The sequence below is a fragment of the Abramis brama genome (genome assembly GCF_963993115.1).
Source record: "Abramis brama genome assembly, chromosome: 5".
NCBI lineage: Eukaryota > Metazoa > Chordata > Actinopteri > Cypriniformes > Leuciscidae > Abramis > Abramis brama.
This window is the reverse complement of record NC_139967.1, coordinates 23593457-23613373: the sequence shown is the minus strand read 5'-3', so window position 1 is coordinate 23613373 and position 19917 is coordinate 23593457. Positions and strand designations below refer to the sequence as shown.

At 37.1% G+C, this 19917-nt stretch overlaps 2 protein-coding genes and 1 long non-coding RNA gene across 3 annotated transcripts; 1 reads left to right on the top strand and 2 right to left on the bottom strand.

Annotated features, from left to right (window-relative positions):
- Positions 1–73: 73 nt before the first annotated feature.
- nccrp1 (P1, F-box associated domain containing) lies at positions 74–3098 on the bottom strand. Its single transcript, XM_084113649.1, has 6 exons — positions 2802–3098; positions 1796–1882; positions 1475–1571; positions 1030–1125; positions 484–622; positions 74–398 (listed from the first exon to the last, which is right to left on the bottom strand). Exons 1-6 carry the CDS (start codon positions 2944–2946, stop codon positions 249–251), a joined length of 714 nt encoding a protein of 237 aa, XP_083969775.1. The 5' UTR covers positions 2947–3098; the 3' UTR covers positions 74–248.
- Positions 3099–5811: 2713 nt separating this feature from the next.
- On the bottom strand, positions 5812–12624 carry LOC311082662. The gene is made up of 3 exons (XR_014606154.1): positions 12399–12624; positions 11078–11219; positions 5812–6102 (listed from the first exon to the last, which is right to left on the bottom strand). It is a non-coding gene; the product is annotated as an uncharacterized lncRNA (long non-coding RNA).
- Positions 12625–15072: 2448 nt separating this feature from the next.
- ckma (creatine kinase, muscle a) lies at positions 15073–19540 on the top strand. The gene is made up of 8 exons (XM_084113648.1): positions 15073–15342; positions 16663–16871; positions 17000–17154; positions 17369–17501; positions 17762–17933; positions 18511–18634; positions 18724–18913; positions 19039–19540. Exons 2-8 carry the CDS (start codon positions 16679–16681, stop codon positions 19215–19217), a joined length of 1146 nt encoding a protein of 381 aa, XP_083969774.1. The 5' UTR covers positions 15073–15342; positions 16663–16678; the 3' UTR covers positions 19218–19540.
- Positions 19541–19917: the final 377 nt, after the last annotated feature.

Sequence of the window (19917 nt, the reverse complement as noted above, 5' to 3'; positions counted from 1 at the left end):
ATACTAAAATATAATAGCACTATCTGTGGATCTAGTGCTATTGTGAATACATGAAAGAAACAGTGTCACAAAATGAATGAGGAATGTTTTATTACATTATTAAGCTGCTGGATACATCTTATGAAAGTGCAGTCAATTTATAAAGCATTTGAGACTATAGTGCTTTGTTCTAAATAGTCTACATCTCAAAGTCTACATCAACTGGCAGGGATGCATCAACTCCTACCTGTTTATTTTAATGTGTTGCATTATTTCACACTGGATTTGCTGGTCTTGACAATAATCGAGCTGCCTGTGACTTTGGTATTAAAGAATTCAACCATGAACTGGTTCTTCAGTCTGTGGAGGAAGTGAATGTACCTCACCCCGGGCCCATACTTGGAGAATACATGGGAGACCTATACACATTAAAATGTTATGTGGACACATGTATATAAAAAAAATGAATGAATATAAATGTATGAATATGCACATGTATGCTACCTTTTTCCAGGTGTGTGAGTAGTTCTCCAGGTTCTCTTCAGGGTTAAATGAATGCTGCTTGATGACTGTCTTAGCATCAGCACCCATGAGCTTCACATCGAGCTGATAGATAGATTTATGAAGCTGGCTTTCCTCATACCTACACATGAAGGGAAACACCCAGACATTAAAAGTGAAAGGGCATATTAAAGCTGCCATTTAGGCTGAAACGACAATGTCTAAAGCACTATGACAACTACAGACATGACATATGTAGCAATTGCAACAATGCAACTGTTTCTAAAATACAAAATATAGTTATGTCAGAGATTAAATTTTTCAGATAAGTCAGAAATTCATTCAAATTCATTTGTGCTTTTTGTCCATTTTTTTTAGCTGGACACATTCAAATAGATTGCATAACAGCTAACTTTGCAATCACGGATATATTGCATAACAGCTTAACTGATATCCAGTTTAATTTTTTAACTCTTCTTTGCAGCTCAGTTTGCAATTACTGTAACTGAAGATTGCTTAAACTGCAAATATAACTAGTTCATAACTCACCAGTCCTCAATGACTATCTCAGGCTGAAACTCATCCAGAAGTTGGTCCCACAGACCCTCTGCCTTCAGGTCCACATGCTGCTCTAGAGAAAACCACCTGAGGTAAAGATACACAAAGGCCATATCAGACAGAATATATGACCTTCTGCTTACCCTGACGAACTGACAAGCCAATGTCTTTCTAATATCTGATTCAAATACAAAGACATATATAGCAACACTTATTATGTATTGCAATTATGGGGTCCTACTGCATTTAAACTACTTAAGTTACAAAAAAGTTATTGGAACAGTGGAACAATTATATTGTTTTTTTTTTTTTTTCTTGAAAGTTTTTGCTAAATGACAAGTGACTAAATAAAATCACCTCTATTGTACTGGAACATGACAAATGTTTTTATAAGTTTTTGAGACAAGGTCATTTTTCTCACAAATCTGGGCTTCACCTGTACTGAGGCAGCTGGCAGACCACAACCCCTGCGGGTATTCCACTAGTGTCGTATGGCAAAACTTCTGTACTAGTTTTCCAGCCAGAGAAATTGCCTACAATTAAAATCCAGGTACAAGATTAAATTCTCCATCATCTTTTTTTTATTAGAAACCAAAGATATTAAGAATGGCAAATGTTTTGGGTGTAAAGTTCAACCAATTAACAATTAATGTTCTAGTCAAATGTCAGATATAATATAACAAATTTCCATTGCATTGGATGTAATATTCAGCATTTTTAGGCAGCAAATATATTACTGCGTTGATTGCTGACTCACCATCGGGCTCTAACTGAGGTGGCCGGTCTGGAGGAGGAGGCATGTCCGACCGATGGGGTTCAGGTGGTGGCACGGTGTGGTTTACACCTAGTTGTTGAGCAAGAAAAAAAAGATGAGTTCAAAAGATTTGCATGAAAATATTAAATTTCTATTACAGTAAAATGTAATTGGAAATACTGTCTTTCAGATGTATATGTAAAATATCCTTGTAGGCAAATAATATAAATCCATATATAATCCATAGGCTATAATTTAAGGGCAACATTTGCAGTAGGCTACTAAATAGGCCACATGTAAAAGTATGGGAAGCAAATTGTTTCATCGCTGCACAGATTCAATATTTTGAAAGCAGCTTCTTTCTCTTTTACATACACAACTATCAATCATCCCCATCTAGATTTAAATAAAATGTATTGCCTTCTTCGTGAAACATGACTTTGTTACTACAAAGATAATGCCACTCTATACCAACTAGCCCTGTGAATTTTATTCATAAATACATTTAATTGTATACCTTCTCTGTATCTTTAAAAATATAGGGAACATTTTATTCTAAAACAGCAATCCATTTGGAAAAATTAAGTAAGCCTACATAAAATTATTGATTTAATTAACAATAACAACAATTAGCAACTAAAATAGGCCTACATAGGCTAATATACAAAACATCGAGGATATCTCATTTTAGAAAAGTAACCATTGTAAAATTGCATGTTATTATTCGTTGTGTGGGGTAAATTACTAGCCTATAATTTCTTTCCTTAGGCAACTTTGGAATGTAATAGTGACTTTTCAAGGCGCAACGAGACACAGTAATGTGTATGTCGCCGCTATAGTTTAACTAACTAGGCCAACATCATCGTTCCCCTCCACTCCATCTCAACATAACATTGTTACATTCTAAAGTTACAACAAAGTTCAAGCAGAGATCTCCAGTAGTAGTAGAGATTTCATCAACACTGTGAGCTAGCAGCGCCAGCGTTACACGTCTGTGTGACGTCATTACCGTAAGGCGAGGGGTTCTTCAGTAGGTTGCGCTGAAACGGCTTCTTCTCGTACACCGATTTCCAGTCCACGCTGGCGGGCATGGGGACACCGTGAGCCCCCAGCTGCCACTGCGAATCGCACTTCTTTTTCCAGTCCGTCGCCATTTCAAACTGTCTCCCTCGCAGTCAGCCACGCACTGCAAAAGAGGGGAAGTGTTTTATTATGGTCTGCCCCACCCAGAAAACTGCAGAAGAGCCTTGTGCAAGAGCCTACTTTACTGCACAGTGCACACTCAGAAGTGAGTCACACCAACGACAGACCACATCTGTTTCACAACATGAATGGTGTGTCAAGATAATGGTGTGTCAAGATACTTGAGACTTGATATTTGATAATTTTTACCAATAGGCATACACACAGCAAAAAGCAGGACAAATGCCATGCTGTGAGTTGACAATAAGATAGAATGCAATTATTTATGAGTTAAGACTAAGAGTAGCCTATTTCAATCACTTCATTCGCTATTGATGGCCTTGTTTTACTCAAAGACTAATAGGTTGGAGTGCTATAATATAGTTAATGAGAAGCACACAGGTGGTGAACTATATAGCAGGCCTACCACACCCATAAAGACAACATCAAGAGCTTACCATGTCAGCAAAGATTTAAAGTTCAGTCCAAGGCTGCCTGAACAGGTAGGGTTCAATGCATCAGCCAAATCCATCAGTAAATCTTTAAAATAAATGTAACCAGTGTCTTGTAAATGCACATGCATAAACTCTGGATTAAAAAAAAAACAAAACAACAATAATAATAATAATAATAAATGTTAATGAAACAAATTGTTGTATTACAAATTTATTAAAATGTTTAATTTAGGTTTACATTGAATTTAGCATGTTAAGGTTAGGTATAAATTAATATTATCTATTATTATTAGTTTTCTAGCGAAAGACTCCGGTCAGTCCTGTTTTACTGAGACTCTTAATGGCTCTTGGAGCTTGTGTTTTAGCAAGAGAGTCCTGCCAGTCCTGTACTCAGGTCTCAGCATTTGAATATATATGCTGAGTGGATTAGGATGGGCAGCACTCTCAGTCTAGAACAGGTTCCTAAACCTGTCTCATCACAAAGTTTTGGTTCCTGCCCCTAAATGTATATAAACTGTAAGAGAACGTCCACTTAGACTTTGGAAGAACTGCAGCCACGTCAACGCGAAGTCCTCAATAAAGAATAGCTTCTTGAACGTGATCCCAATGTCTCCTGGTTTCTGCTTTGAAGATTTGTTAAAATAATGTATTTTTCTATGTTACACTTGCAGCCTCAATGACTAATGATTAATTTATATCATACATGAACAATCAATGAAGTCTCAGAGAAGATATTTGACAAGAGGCTTGCTTATCTCTTGATATATATATAGATATATATATATATATATATATAATCTTTTGCAGCAGTAGTTTACTAAATACATGTAAGTAGGGGTGAGTCTATATAAATGTAAGAAGATATATAATTTAATGGTATTACCCTGATTCAGATTCAGTGATTATATACAGCACTTTGAAATAACTTATTGTGAAAGTATACTTAGTTACTTTCTCCATAAAATTACCAATTATCCCCATGAGAATGGAATATTTCGTAAAACATTCAATTTGATGCAATGTATGAATTTTATCATCAATTTACAAAGAAATCTCTTCTGGGTGTGTGGCATGAATGAGCCACAATGAATCTTCACAAATCTGATGTATTTTCTTCCTCACTTATCCTTAGCTAACATCGGAAAAATTTTGGATGACCTTCTCAACCACAACCATGTCAGTTGCTGTGGTTTGTGCAAATGGATTACATAAGTTAACTACTCACTGATTAAGATCTAACTCCTTATCAGCTGAAATCCTGAGCCCTGCCAAACAAACAAAGGCCTGGGACTTTTTCAATAATCTGAAGAAAAACACCAAACCAGCTGCTCCCACAGACATCCACCCAGTACCTATTAATCATCTATTAAACAAGCAGTCCAGAGAACTGAACATTGTCACAGTGTTAAGTCAGTTTACTGTTGCTCACTGATGTCACAACTCACTCAGCAGTCAAGGTTAGTTCTGCAGGCTGTAATGAAATGTGTTGGTGCATTTTCTAGAGCTAAAGCTTAAGAGAGATTCTATAGAGCAAAAGGGACCAAAATCATATGAACCACAGACATGTTTTGTTGTGATCGCCAACTCAGAACACAACAGGAAACAAAATAATACTGCTCTCTGAGCAATTACTGACACAAAAGCCAATTATACTCAGCTGGTATTGTTGGAATAAAATATAACTATAGCTTATATAAACCTCCAATAAAATACATAAACAGTTATCTAAAAGCAAACTATGTATTGAGAAAAGATCTGGATAATATGAATGCATGGTCAGTGCTTTTAAATGTCTCGAGTTTGAACAAAAACCTCTAGCGACAAAATTTCCTCATTGTTTAATTCTTAAATCAGTAGTTATTTATTGATTAATAAATGATTAATGATGCACTCTTTCATCTTATTGTTACATTCTCATAATCCTCACATCTCTCCCCTTTCTTGTTTTCAGATGGCAGTGGCAGGAGGTGGCTATCAGGGTGAGTTGTTGGTTGTTCTGTCTTTGAGGACTGGCAGCTATAGTATTGTCTAGGGCAGTGGTTCCCAAACCTGTCCTGCCGGCACCCCAACACTGCACGTTTTCTTTGTCTCCCTAATCAAACACACCTGATTCAACTCATCAGCTCATTATCACATGGGTTAATGAGCTGATGAGTTGAATCAGGTGTGTTTGATTAGGGAGACAAAGAAAATGTGCAGTGTTGGGGTGCCGGCAGGACAGGTTTGGGAACCACTGGTCTAGGGTGACCATACGTCCTGTTTAACCAGGACATGTTTGGCCAGGATTTCGAGATCGCCCAAAATGCCCGGGATTCGGCTTTTGCTTTCTACAGTCACCATTCATTATGTTTACATTATTACATTATTTGACACTGACGTGCCAGCTTTGCAGGTCGTGCACACGGATCCCGATCGAGACGAAAACAGAGGAATTTTCTTAGCAATGCTAAAACGCACATCAACCGATCACTTGTTTAGCGTTCATGTAAACACTACATTCAGATTCACCAATCGGAATTAATTCAGTCCTACTGAATCAAAAGGTGTGCATGTAAACAAAATGAATGGCAACGATAAAGCAAAAGCCGTATCCCGGATATTTTGGGCGATCTCGAAACCCCGGCCGGACATGTCATGGAATATGGTCACCCTAGTATTGTCTAGCTACAGGATCTGAAACACAAACAATAAGAACTCATCACTTTATGTGGTTTAATTTACACTCATCTGCGGTCTGAGCTCAGAACAACATTCCACATGCAACTGAAGCCACACAAACATCTGTTATGAAGATGCAAGGAGATGAACCCAAATGCAGACAGTGTACAATGAACAAGGTTTATTGGTACAAAAACAGGAAAACAAAACCCACAAGGGGGCAAAACATGGACAGGACAAGGAATCTTAGGCTGACAAGACTAAACTATGACTAGACAATAAACAAACAATACTTCACTGTAAAAAAAAAAATTACATCCCCAAGTCAAAAATTTCAAGTGACCGATAACATCTAAATTTTTCAATTAGTCTCATGTATTATTTCTCATTGAGCCAATGTTAACAGACTATTGCAACAAGAATTTCACTTGGGCCAACTGAAAAATTTAGATGTTATCGGTCACTTGAAATTTTTGATTTGGGAGGGTTAGAATTTTTTTACAGTGTTCTAATAAATACTCTAGCAATGACAAGACTTTCCACAAGGTACTCACAGGTATGATTAGCAATGAACCAACACAGGACAGCAAACACAAGGAGATTAAATAGGGAGACTAATGATAACATAACAGGTGACACAGGTAAAGCAATAATGACAAAATGAGGATAACAAGGGGGCGGGGTTAAGTAACCAGACAACACAAGCACACAGCCCAAACACAAGGCCATGTGCTTGCACACAAAACACGAGTCTGTCATGATCCTGCCTCAAGACTAAAGAAAATCAAGGACACGAGGGCAGAATCATGACAAGATCAGTAAAATCACATGGATGTGGTAAACCAGCAATCGCTGTCCAGTCATTAACTCATTTCATGAGGAAAGTCCACCAGCTACACTATACAGCGAGTGAGAAAAAGAATGTTTACAAAAAAAATGAAAGGAAAAAAAGCATACTTCAAACAAATTAATTTAAAATAAATTGTTTGTAAAATTCTTTGTAATACACTTTTCAGACATTTTCAATTTGGGATATAGCTTAAAATAATTATGATTTCAATATTTTCACCAAGCAATATACGTTCTATCTTTTAAAGTACATTTTTAACTAAGCTTTATAAATACACAAATAAAGCTGTAATTTTGTTTCAAAATCTACCAAAAATATTATAGTATTTCATATGCACTTAAATTATTTAGAGAGCGAAATCCTGCGTAATTATGTAAATAATATGTTGAGTTAGTCAGGCACACTGTCTGCTAGTGGCCTCACTGAGTTACAAATTAATACACTCGTCATATTGCATTTCATACAACACATGGCAAATGTACACATGATACACTCCTTATGTACTTATGTAAGTGGCTAGACAGTCACACAAGATGTGAATCTGTATGAACCATGGTGTTAGAATAATTATCTGTGGGTCCATTAGCAGACTCGCACTACTAAAGGGGAATATCTCACTCTCTGTATGTGTGTGAGAATATTCTTGTAACGTATGAGGCATTTTTAGCCTGGCTTCACCTGTACATGTGTTTAAAGAAATCTACACTCGAAATATAATGTAATACAGTTATTTGAAACTCAGTTGAATAGTGTGCAATCAATTTGCATATAAAAAAATACTAGTTTACTTAAACTGTATTCATATGTATACTAAGTTCTGCCATTAATCATAAGCATCAGATTGTATTTATATCAATTTCACTGATTGAGTTCTTTGCTGAGTCAATGCAATACAACCCAGAGACAGAGAGAGACGGAGGATGAGATGGAAGGGGGTCGAAAAGAGAAAGAGAGAGAGAGAGAGAGAGAGAGAAAGAAAGAAAGAAAGAAAGAAAGAAAGAAAGAAAGAAAGAAAGAAAGAAAGAAAGAAAGAAAGGAATAAAAAGAAAGAAAGAAAGAAAGAAAGAAAGAAAGGAATAAAAAGAAAGAAAGAAAGAAAGAAAGAAAGAAAGAAAGAAAGAAAGAAAGAAAGAAAGAAAGAAAGAAAAACACACACCCTTCTGACGTCACATGCTTGAAACATAAACGTGAACGCTTTACCATTTCTCGGATATTGCTGCAGTTTCTGTTGCCGGTTGTAGGCTAGCTGTCAGGGTTCTGTCACTTCTGTCTAGTTTATTTCTTGGTTTTGTGACAGAACTCTGACACTCCTGTTTTGCCGTGCGCTCTCTTGTCTTTATGCCTTGTTACATGTGCAGGCAGTGCTCGAATTGAGGGGGGGCTGGGGTGATCCGACTAAGGGGGGTCCCTCCGATATTTTTATTTTAGTAAAAATAATAATGACAAATCTGATTAAATGCATGAGGTAAATTTCGTGAATTAATTATGTACAATAATTTATATTAAAGCTACACTGTGTAGGATTTTCTCCCATCTAGCGGTGAAATTGTTTATGACTACCAACTGAATATTACTTTCTAGCTCCTCCCATTCCGAGGGCGTTTTAACTCATACGGTGGCCGTATTATTTCAAATCTGCCGGCAGTAGCGAGTAATCTCCCCCTCGCATTCGTCCCGGTGCCACTGAGTGTAAAACGCGAAAGGTATGCGAATTTCCAGGTATGTCCCTCTTTGGCGAATGTATTTTCAAGATGGAGGCGTAACATGGCTGCCGCCATTCGAGCGACTCGCTCGTATGTAGGCCTATTATAAATGGCAAATTTTACGCTTACGAGAATACTTTATTAGTTGGTGGAAGTAATTACACATGAATGAGCACATATACTTTTGATAGAACAAAGTGTTTTTTGCTGAGAATCAACTTAAAAAGTTACACAGTGTAGCTTTAAGTTTGTTTAGGCTACTTGCCATGTCTCTTTCAAATGTAAACGCCCAGCCCCACATCTAAAGAGCGCTGTCCGCATGATCGTTTACAGGACTGCTTGATTGGCGCCGCTCAGGTGAAGCTAATTTTAGGTTTAAAAAATGAAGAATAATAAACCTCCACTCGCAGTCGGGAAGAGAAAGCTTCTTACTGACTTTTTTGAGGGGTAATTTTATATATATATATATATATATATATATATATATATATATATATATATAGGCTATATATATATATATATATATCTTTCTACTACATCTATATCTGCTCCATGTCAGGGCTTTTGTATTTCTTGCATAAATTGGAAACATTAGGCTTAAGTTACAAATTTTTCATTATTAATAGTCCTGGTTCTGCGGGATTGCTAGAGATCTCAATGAAGATGAGTAACAGCTTTTTAGTAGCCTAATAAAGGGAGCGCTCGTTGTATGCTTTCTATGCTTTCTAATATCCATTCAGAATTTGTATAAAACTTGTTTTACATGCTGCAAAGTTTTGGGAATTACATCCGCATTTCACTCTTGAAATAGCAATGATTGACATTGATAGCCATAGCATTGTTTGTTCCTAAATATAACAGCCTTTTTCACTGAAATGGTTGAATAGTCTGCTGACTGACTTATTCACTCATAATAGTCCTTTGCCGCCGCCTGCCACCTACTGGATGTAACTACGTAAAATCGTATGTACTGAAATCGTTGAAAAATCCCCACCAACACACAGACCGACAGCCTGTTTTGTCACAATTTATATGTTTAATATCTAATAAACTTGTTTTATGCACTTAATCAAGTCTTTTGGAACAAACATTGTTATCACAGTGTCACATCAATCATCCAGTTGTTTTTAGGGTAAATACTACTTTTGGACGTACACTACTGTTCAAAAGTGTCTTTGCTCACCAAGCCTGCATTGATTTGATCCAAAATACAGTAAAAACAGTAATATTATGAAATATTATTACAATTTTAAAATAATAATACAATAAAATATAATTTATTTCTGTGATTAAAGCTGAATTTTCACCATCATTACTCCAGTTTTCACATGATCCTTCAGAAATCATTCTAATATGATTTGATGCTCAACAAACATTTATGATTATTATCAATGTTGAATTTTTTTACTTTGATGAATAGAAAGTTAAAAAAACTAAATTTATCTGAAATAGAAACTTTTGTAGCATTATACACTACCATTCAAAAGTTTGCAGTTTGTAAGAATTTATAAAAAAAAAATGTTGGGAAAGAAATTAATACTTTTATTCAGTAAGGTTACATTCAATTGATCAAAATTGACAGTACAGTCATTTATAATGTAACAAAATATTCTATTTCAAATAAATGCTGTTCTTTTGAATTTTCTATTCATCAAAGAATCCTGAAAAATAAAATGTTTGACGGTTTCCACACAAATATGAACTGTTTCCAACATTCAACAATCAAACAAATCATCATATTAGAATGATTTCTGAAGGATCATGTGACACTGAAGACTGGAGTAATGATGCTGAAAACTCAGCTTTGATCACAGGAATAAATTACATTTTAATGTATTTGAATAAAACATTAAATTGTACTATATATTCACATAGAAAACATGTAGTCACAATATTTCACAATATTACAGTGTTTTTTTATCAAATCAATGCAGCTTTGAGCAGAAGAGACTTCTTTTAAAAACATTTAAAAAATCTTATCGATCTCAACTTCTGAACAGTAGTGTGCAGGAACAGGATGAGCTTACGCTTGGTCTTGTCGTGTGAGCGTGCGGTTACGAGTTGTTGTGTTTTGTGTAGCACGTGGTTCATGTTTTCATCGGCCGCGTGCTTTCATGTCATGTTTTTTCGTATGGTGTAGCACACAGCTTACACTAGCTGTGTGCTTTCATGTCGTCATGTTTTGTGTGAACACGTGGCTTATGAGTGTTCTCATTAGCTGTATGTTCATTTTGTGTGAGCACATGGCTTGTGATTTGCTTTACTTGCCATGTTCTTGTGTTTTTGTTATTTTTGACATTTTTTCTCGTTTTTGTTTGGTGAGAGCACATGGCTTGTCATGTGTTTGCTTTTGCCATGTGCTCTCCTGTCGATTGTCTAGCCCCTCCCATCTTGTTACCTGATTGATTAATTTGCCCCACCTGTCCTCCCTCCTTACCTGCCTTGTTTGCTACCTATTTATTCTCCCTGTGGTTGCAGTGTCGAGTCGAGTCATGGGGTGCTTCTTGATTCTTATTTTGTGCATCCTTGTTTCCTTTCCTCGCTTCTCAGCTCCACCCCCTGTAGGATGCGAGGGAAGGCTGCAAGGAAAGAAAATGAGGATGGAGGAATCAAATTAAAGCTTTATATATATATATACATTGGAATACTTGATCACTCGAGCGTCATTTCACAGCGTCATCAGCAGCACTCAAGGATCTGCCCTTATGTCGTTAAAGTTTGGTTATTTAAGAAATTCATAATAAATAATAATAAAGCAAGATACCCTGTTGAAATATGTGAGATGTGTGGTTTATATAAACTGCAAAGGTAAAGTACAAATTAAGATTATTGTGACCGATGTGAAGAGGGTGGAGAATTTACGTGCGTCACGTTTAGTCGATTAAAACACATCCACAAAGGATACACCCGTGTAGCCTATCCTCGCTCTGACTCCTCAGGAAGCCTCCTCGCGGTCGGTGCAATTAGAGAATTGAGATGTCCTTCAAGATGGCTGAGCTCAATCGGTTTGGATGGAGGAGCGAGGAGACGAGGAGGGATATTGAGAAGCACCCATGGTTTCCCCCTTAGTGTAGTTTTTGTTTTAATTTTATGCTTAATAAAGACCTATTGTTCTGCACTTGAGTCCTCGCTACTTCCACCTACCCAAACCCTGACAGTAGCTTAGACTAGTTTTAAATTAGTCATCTATTTCTTTTTAATTGATCATTCATTTTTAAAGTAAGTTGCATAAAAATGTAGATTGGTCTAATTTGAAAAGACTTATTTAAAAGGCTTATTGCTAGTTGGTCGAACCAGTTCTTAAGACTCAGTTTTAACATAGTGGCTGTGTTTGTGCAACTTGCTCCTGGTTTGCATAACAGGTTAGTATTGGTTGATTAGCTCATATTTATATCTTCTCTCACATCTCAGACTCAACTGAAAAAACTATCCAAACATTTAATAGAAATAAAAATTGAAGTAAATTAATTGACTTAATGCAATTAGACACTATTAGTACATACTGTTGTGCATATTTTATTCCTACCAAAATAAGGAATAAAAAATAAAATGTAACACCGCTCCAGGTGACCTGTGAGACCTTCAGCTCATTCCACTGCACCCAACCGCCTGTACAGGCATGCAAGCACACGCATATTTACACATATTCATTATAATTATTGACAAATGAAGTATGCAGGAAGTGATTCATTCCAAGGAGACAAAACAAAATTGTGCAAAAAAGTACAAGCTAGAACAGACATGCATACATGCTCTACCTTAAAATCAAGCCTTGGCTGAAGGTCATATGGAGTGTTTAGACTCAGATTACCTGCTGCCCTTCCAAAGGCCAAGTATATTCTTAGCCGCCACTGCTTGTTAACTTGCTACTCTCACCCAGACTACAGAACATGATGATGACTTGGCCTCCCCGGACCCACAGACACATATACGCAACATATAATTCTTCATAGAGACTCCATGAAAGACATTCTCAAGTCAAAGTCTCACTTCCACTTCCACATTTTGCATGTGTAATAATGTGTCCTAAACAACATTCTAGTTTGTTAGCAGTTACCCAACCATGCATCTTACACCACTTGATGAACTGCAAATGAGAAAGAAGACTTTTTAAAAACTCTCTCTCTCTGTCCTCACTGTGTTGTGTAACTGTCCTGTAGTAACTGAAGCTGTAATGAGGGTCTGTTCTTTCACTCTAGACTGTATGTAAGCACACTAATGTTACACAACCTACCCTCTCTCCCACATGCACACCATTCTGACACCACCTCACAGACCTAGAAAGATTAGACATAACTATACACACCCAGCTCAAATAAATAATATTCAAAGATTGGAAGGTATCATCACATACCATTCAAAAGTTTGGGGTCAGTAAGATTTCTTTTTAAAGAAATAATACTTTTATTCAGCAGGTATGCATTACATTGATCAAAAGTGAAAGTATAGACTTTTATGTTACAAAATATATTTCAAATAAAAGCTGTTCTTTTGAACCTTCTATTGATCAAAGAACGCATGGCAAAAAAGTATCGACATTTCCACAAAAATATTAAGCAGCACAACATGATAAATGTTTCTTGAGCAGCAAATCAGCATATTAGAATGATTTTGAAGGAACAAGTGACTTCTTTCAAAAACATTAAAAAAAATCTTACTGACCTCAGACTTTTGAATGTCAGTGTACCTCTAAAATACTTCTTAATAGTTCAAAAGTTGATAGATATCTCGCAATTCTGACTTTATAATACCCTATTTGGAGATATAAAGTCATAATTGCATGATATAAAGTCGCAATTGCGTGTTATAAAGTCAGAATTGCAAGATATAAAACTCGTAAACTAAAACTGGTATTGGTTAAACCAAAAAAAAAAAAAAAAAAAGTATTTTTAATTAGATTTTAAAGAATTTTTAATAATTTAATAATTACATTTTAGGGGACCCCCCAAGAGTCCTAAGTCATTTCGAACCCTGGATATATAGATAGATAGATAGATAGATAGATAGATAGATAGGACAAACAGAAGACAGCTGGGGACATGGGGTGACACCAGAGGGCAAGGCCACAGTGAACGACCCTTCCCAACCAGCCAATCTTAAAATATAAATATCCCGTGAATCTTTTTTTTTTCAAAAATATGTCTGGCGCCACATTAAAGTCACCATAAAATCGAAATCAATAATTCAGTTTTTTTTATTTATGGAAAACTACAATGTTTATTATAAATGATTTATCGATGCAAGTCATTCTTTTTTTTTTTAATCTTTTTTTTTTATTCATGTGCCCTCAATCTTTAATCAAAATAAATTTCTCTCCCTCTTGCAGCGACATCTCTTCTCTGATGACATGTTTACTGGTGGCAAAAGGGCAGGACAACCCGTCACTCACATGAGATCACAGCAATAGCAAACCATAACGATCCAACAAATCCAATCGATTACCGGTGGACAAAATCAAGTCTCACACAACATTTTTTCTTGTTCGAGAAGCCATTTCACTCTTATATACGGGGGGGGAAAAGACTATCTCAACTTCTGTTTCATGCCGACTTTATATCTTAAAGTCAGAGTAATGAATTGAGCATGAGAAGCAAATGAAAAACTTTAAACGTTCATCTCTGTATAATAAGCTGTGCTGGTATGTGTGTGTTGCATGCTTGACAGCTGCTGGGGAGCATGTGAGCCATGACAGGCCTGTTATTCACAACTGGTGCCATGTTGGAGACACTTAGACTAGCTTTAGAGTCCTATGTAACCTATAGCCATGGTACAAAGATAAAATGAAACAATGCTGTTACGTTTAAATCTTTACAATGCATTACTTAACAAAATGTATGTATTACACAAGTTGCAGCTGAATGGATTACTAGACAGATACATTGGGGGAGGGGGTTACCCATAATATCCAGTGAGACTCTATTACTGGGGACACTAACGGTGCCTCCCTGAGTGAGAACATGTATGTGTGCGCGTGACAGAAACTTGAGAGAGGGAAATACCTCTCTTTGAATTACAAAAAAGACACAACAGTCTCTGAATAAAACAAACGCTAAGAGTTCAAGATATTTTGTGATATTGATGGTTTTCATATAAACACTCACATGGCAACATAATTAGATCTGTAATAATTTTGCAAGATGGCAAAATCGCATGAACAGATAAATAAATTAAATGTGACACCCTCAAACTTAATCTGCAAAACTGCTAAGTGAATTTGCACCAAGAATTATGAGATGGCCGGAGCCTACCAGGTGATTTTTTTTTCCAAAGCCATCGGCCTGACGTGAGCACTTCTGATATCCATGGTATGTTTGGCAAAAGTGCTGCTCAGCCTTTTTAGCATGGCAGACCCTCCATGTCCCATCACCCCTCCTCCAACCTAAGCCCTACTGGAAAGCTATGTATGGGGTGGGAAGTGTAAATGGATATTCAAGTGGAGGGGGACACAACCCACAGCTGCCACCTCATTTAAGATGCCCGGGATCTAAATTGAAGCTTTTCTTACACTAAACAGGGCATAAGAGACTGGGGCCAGCCAATCAGATTTCAGCGAACTCTAAAATGGGCCAGCCAATGGCTTGAAGGGGTTGGAGGTATATAAACCCAAAGCGGACTGTTCTAGCTTGGGTGACCCCTATTTCGGCTTTGGTGAACAGGATCTGATCCCAAGGACTGTTACCACTTTTGTTGTCTTTTTTGCAGGTAAAGACATCAACATTCTTGAATAACCATCATTCACAGCAAGGAGAGTCTTAAAAAAAAGCAAAAAAGCAATTATTTAATTAAATTATATAAAATAATTGAGAGAAAAATGTAAGTATTGTAGTGTATTACTCCTTAAAATAGAAAAGCAAAATAGAAGTGATTAACTGGGCTGCATACATTTTACAATTTGTAAATCCTTTTAAAATCTTTATAGTCAGATGCTATTTGATTAAAATGTATTACGATAATGATACACTCCAACATGATAGCAGATGCACAATCTTTTTCATGAAAAAAATACTGGAATGTTTATTAAAGGCATCTGGATTTACTATGAAAATGTTAATATATTTTTTAATTTTGTGCATGTTTAAATATTTTGTAATGAGGGACTCTTGGTTTGGTTGACCTGTTCTTAAATGTGGGAGCAGATGTCAAACATGTGATATACAGCAGTTCTGAGAGCATAATCGGATACAGCCATAAAAAATCCTGAGATGTGCTTATGTTTCTCATATTGACACATATGGGACAGGTTCCCTCTGCTGGCTTTTCTTAAAATAAAATCATGCGAGTATCTTCTGATGGGTGTATTCCACAGAACATAAATTAATACAAAATAATTCAAATGACAACGTTATGTTTTGTATGTTACATAAAACTTGATTTCATCTAAACGATATAATTACATAACCATGACATGATTAACATGTGAGTCTGAGGAAACTGGTCAGAACATGTGGGAATACTTTAATAACATAATACAAAGCTATGCGACTATTTATGTGGAAAACAGTGCAATGTTTTTTGGAGACGTTCGAGATTATGTGAAAGTAATGGGAGGGAGTGAACACCATAGTAAAAATAGATCTGTCTAGATTTAGACTGGGGAGCGTCTCTCCTATTCCTGGTACAATCAGACATATCAAATAACAAGTGAGGACCTCAAGTGGAACTTGCTAGTATACCCTGTTTTAATGTGTAGCTGTGTTTCACATGTGTATCAGTCTTCTCAATTCAATGGAAGCTGATGTTTAAGCAGTTATGGTTCTGCACTGAATACGGTTTCATTGATTTAAGTCAGCATGCTGTAAACACATTTTGAAACTATTTGGTAAATGGTAAATTTCTTACTACCTTTTTATACATATAAACTTGAAGCTATAGTGTTTGCAGCAGTTGACGACACAGTCATGTGGCAAGCTTTTAGACGTTTGGTTGAAGTAACTCTTTCCAGCCTAACTATATGTAATATATGAAAATTCAAGGAATCAAATGCAAATAATCTTTCTCATTTTCTCTTTGTCCAATCCGCAGTGTTAGAAACGCAACCATGCCTTTCGGAAACACCCACAACAACTTCAAGCTGAACTTTTCAGTTGATGATGAGTATCCAGACCTTACCAAGCACAACAACCACATGGCCAAGGTGCTGACTAAGGAAATCTATGGCAAGCTTAGGGACAAGCAGACCCCCACTGGGTACACCGTGGATGATGTCATCCAGACCGGTGTTGACAACCCAGGTGAGTAAAGACATCAGTTTTACATTCTTACCACATACAGTATTTACCCCAATCAAACCTGGATTTGTTCAGGAAGCACAACATGTTTCCTTCTGTCTATATACTGATGAGATAACACTTTTCTCCAGGTCACCCCTTCATCATGACCGTCGGCTGCGTTGCTGGTGACGAGGAGTCCTACGAAGTTTTCAAGGATCTCCTCGACCCTATCATTTCCGACCGCCATGGTGGATACAAGGCAACTGCCAAGCACAAGACCGATCTCAACTTTGAGAACCTGAAGGTGCAAAACAGAAATAACAAATATTTTATAAAGGCTAGATGCTCTTAATTGATCCTTGACAAGAGACAACAGTGAACTCCTTGACCTCAAATGTTAATTTACTTGAATAATTTGAAATGTGAGCTTGTCCCAAACCACATGGTAATAATAAACTAATCAGAATCTATTGTTTAAAAATAACAGGGACTGAAATGAATTAAATCTCTATTTGTAGGGTGGTGATGACCTGGACCCCAACTATGTTCTGAGCAGCCGTGTGCGTACAGGCCGCAGCATCAAGGGATACGCCCTGCCCCCCCACAACACCCGTGGAGAGCGCAGAGCTGTGGAGAAGCTGTCTGTTGAAGGTGTGCACACATCAGCGTTATTTCAGTATTATTACATATTTTCAATACGCTTTGAATTATTTTTATATTTTCAGTTTTAATTTTAATTTAAGTTTTAGTACTTTTTTATTGTTTTTCATGTAATATTTATAGTTTGCTTTATTTCACACCTTACAAACCCCAACAACAGTTCAGAATTGTAAGGGTGAATAGCACAAGAATATAACTGAAGAACGAGAGTGTGGAATCAGTATAAGTTTGGGATATCTTTATTCCTCCAGCTCTGAACAGCTTGGACGGAGAGTTCAAGGGCAAGTATTACCCCCTGAAGTCCATGACTGATGCCGAGCAGGAGCAGCTGATCACTGATCACTTCCTGTTTGACAAACCCGTCTCCCCCCTGCTGCTGGCTGCTGGTATGGCCCGCGACTGGCCCGATGCCAGAGGCATTTGGTAAGTCAAATCATAGTTATCTACTGCTGTGTCTCATTTCAAAGGTTGCGCTCTGCATTGTCGCAATTGTCGGCCGTATTCGTCGTTTAGGTTGTCTCATTTCAGAAAAGTAACCATTATAAAACTGACATATTTCTTTCTTACTTTGAGACTCCCTCATTTCAGAAATGCAACCTTTACATCCCAGAGAAATGGTTACTTTTCTTAAATGCAGCCTCAATGACATATGAGGCCAACAAATGCGACCTTCGAAATGAGACGCATCACATGAGTTAAATGACTGGACAAAGGTAATTTATTATTTAATTAATCAATATCACACAAGCAAGAAAGCAGTTTTTCAGAATATCCACGATGATAGCCACACCAACAGCATGATTGCAAGTGCAACATCAAGAAGTTCATATTGAGTAACATTTTCGACAATATATTCCCAGTTACTTTGTTTTTTCTACATCAATGAAAATAGTTCTGAACTACTCCATGTTTGGTGTCTTCAATAGAAGACAATTTATATTAGCTGGGTAATATAAATTAGGTTTTGTATTGTAAATGGATGCCTATGCTTCAATTACAGGCACAATGAGAACAAGACCTTCCTGGTCTGGGTGAATGAGGAGGATCATCTGCGTGTTATTTCCATGCAGCCGGGTGGCAACATGAAGGAAGTGTTCAGGCGCTTCTGCGTTGGTCTTCAGAGGGTATGGAGAACACACACAAATAAATGCACACACATAACTGACTGTTGTCACCTGGAGCATGTGAGCATGTGTGTGTTCTGCTTTGACAGATTGAAGAAATTTTCAAGAAGCACAACCATGGATTCATGTGGAACGAGCATCTTGGTTTCGTTCTGACCTGCCCCTCCAACCTGGGCACAGGACTGCGTGGTGGTGTCCACGTCAAGCTGCCCAAGCTGAGCACACATGCCAAGTTTGAGGAGATCCTGACCAGACTGCGCCTGCAGAAGCGTGGCACAGGTATACAAACACTGAACATACATATGCAAAAAGCATAGAAATGTTTATTGATGTTAATGAAGACGTGTATTTAACATCTCCATTTGTTGACCTCCACTTGTTCCATCTTCATTTATTTCTCTCAGGTGGTGTGGACACTGCTTCCGTTGGTGGAGTGTTTGACATTTCCAATGCTGACCGTTTAGGCTCTTCAGAGGTTGAACAGGTGCAGTGTGTGGTTGATGGCGTCAAGCTGATGGTCGAGATGGAGAAGAAGCTGGAGAAGGGCGAGTCAATCGACAGCATGATCCCTGCCCAGAAGTAAAGCGGGAGCCCTTCTATTTTTTTCCCTCGTCTTTGTATTTTTTTTTACAGTCCATCATGCAATCTTACATCAACGCAGAGGAAACTGCTGCTCGAAAACACATAGACAGTCTAGCCTTTGCATCTCTCTTCCTTTCCTTTTTCCTTTCTTCTTTATTTCCCATGTCATTTCGCCATCACTTTTCAGTTGGTAACATCTTGGGATCAGATTGTCGGCGCAGGTGTCAGTGCCTGACGTCGAGGCTTCACCTCAATTTCAGCCTTGGTTGTAAAAAGTGAATCAATCAAGTTGTATTTGAATAAACATACCCCATACAACACATACACATCTTGTATTTTATCATATTTGTGAACATATATATATTTCAGTTTAGATGAAAGTTAAAAATAATTTCATTTAAATTCCCCCTGTGGTGAAAATGTTGTTTATAAGTCTATGTGGTGTTTTTTTTAATGTGCTTTAAGTTAAACCATGTGCAAATTCATACATTCATTTTCTCCTTAAAACTGCAGTGAAAAAAAGACAGTCTCGGAAACACGGTTTGAAATTGCTGGTGTTTCTGACATCACAAACTACCTTGTAACCAATCACATCAATGTTCCGGTGGGCTTTAGCATATCATTAACGGCAAACTAGCAGGGGAGTCTTGAGAGATGCCAGGTTATCCTGGTATATTTTTCTGTTGATATAAAAATTGGGT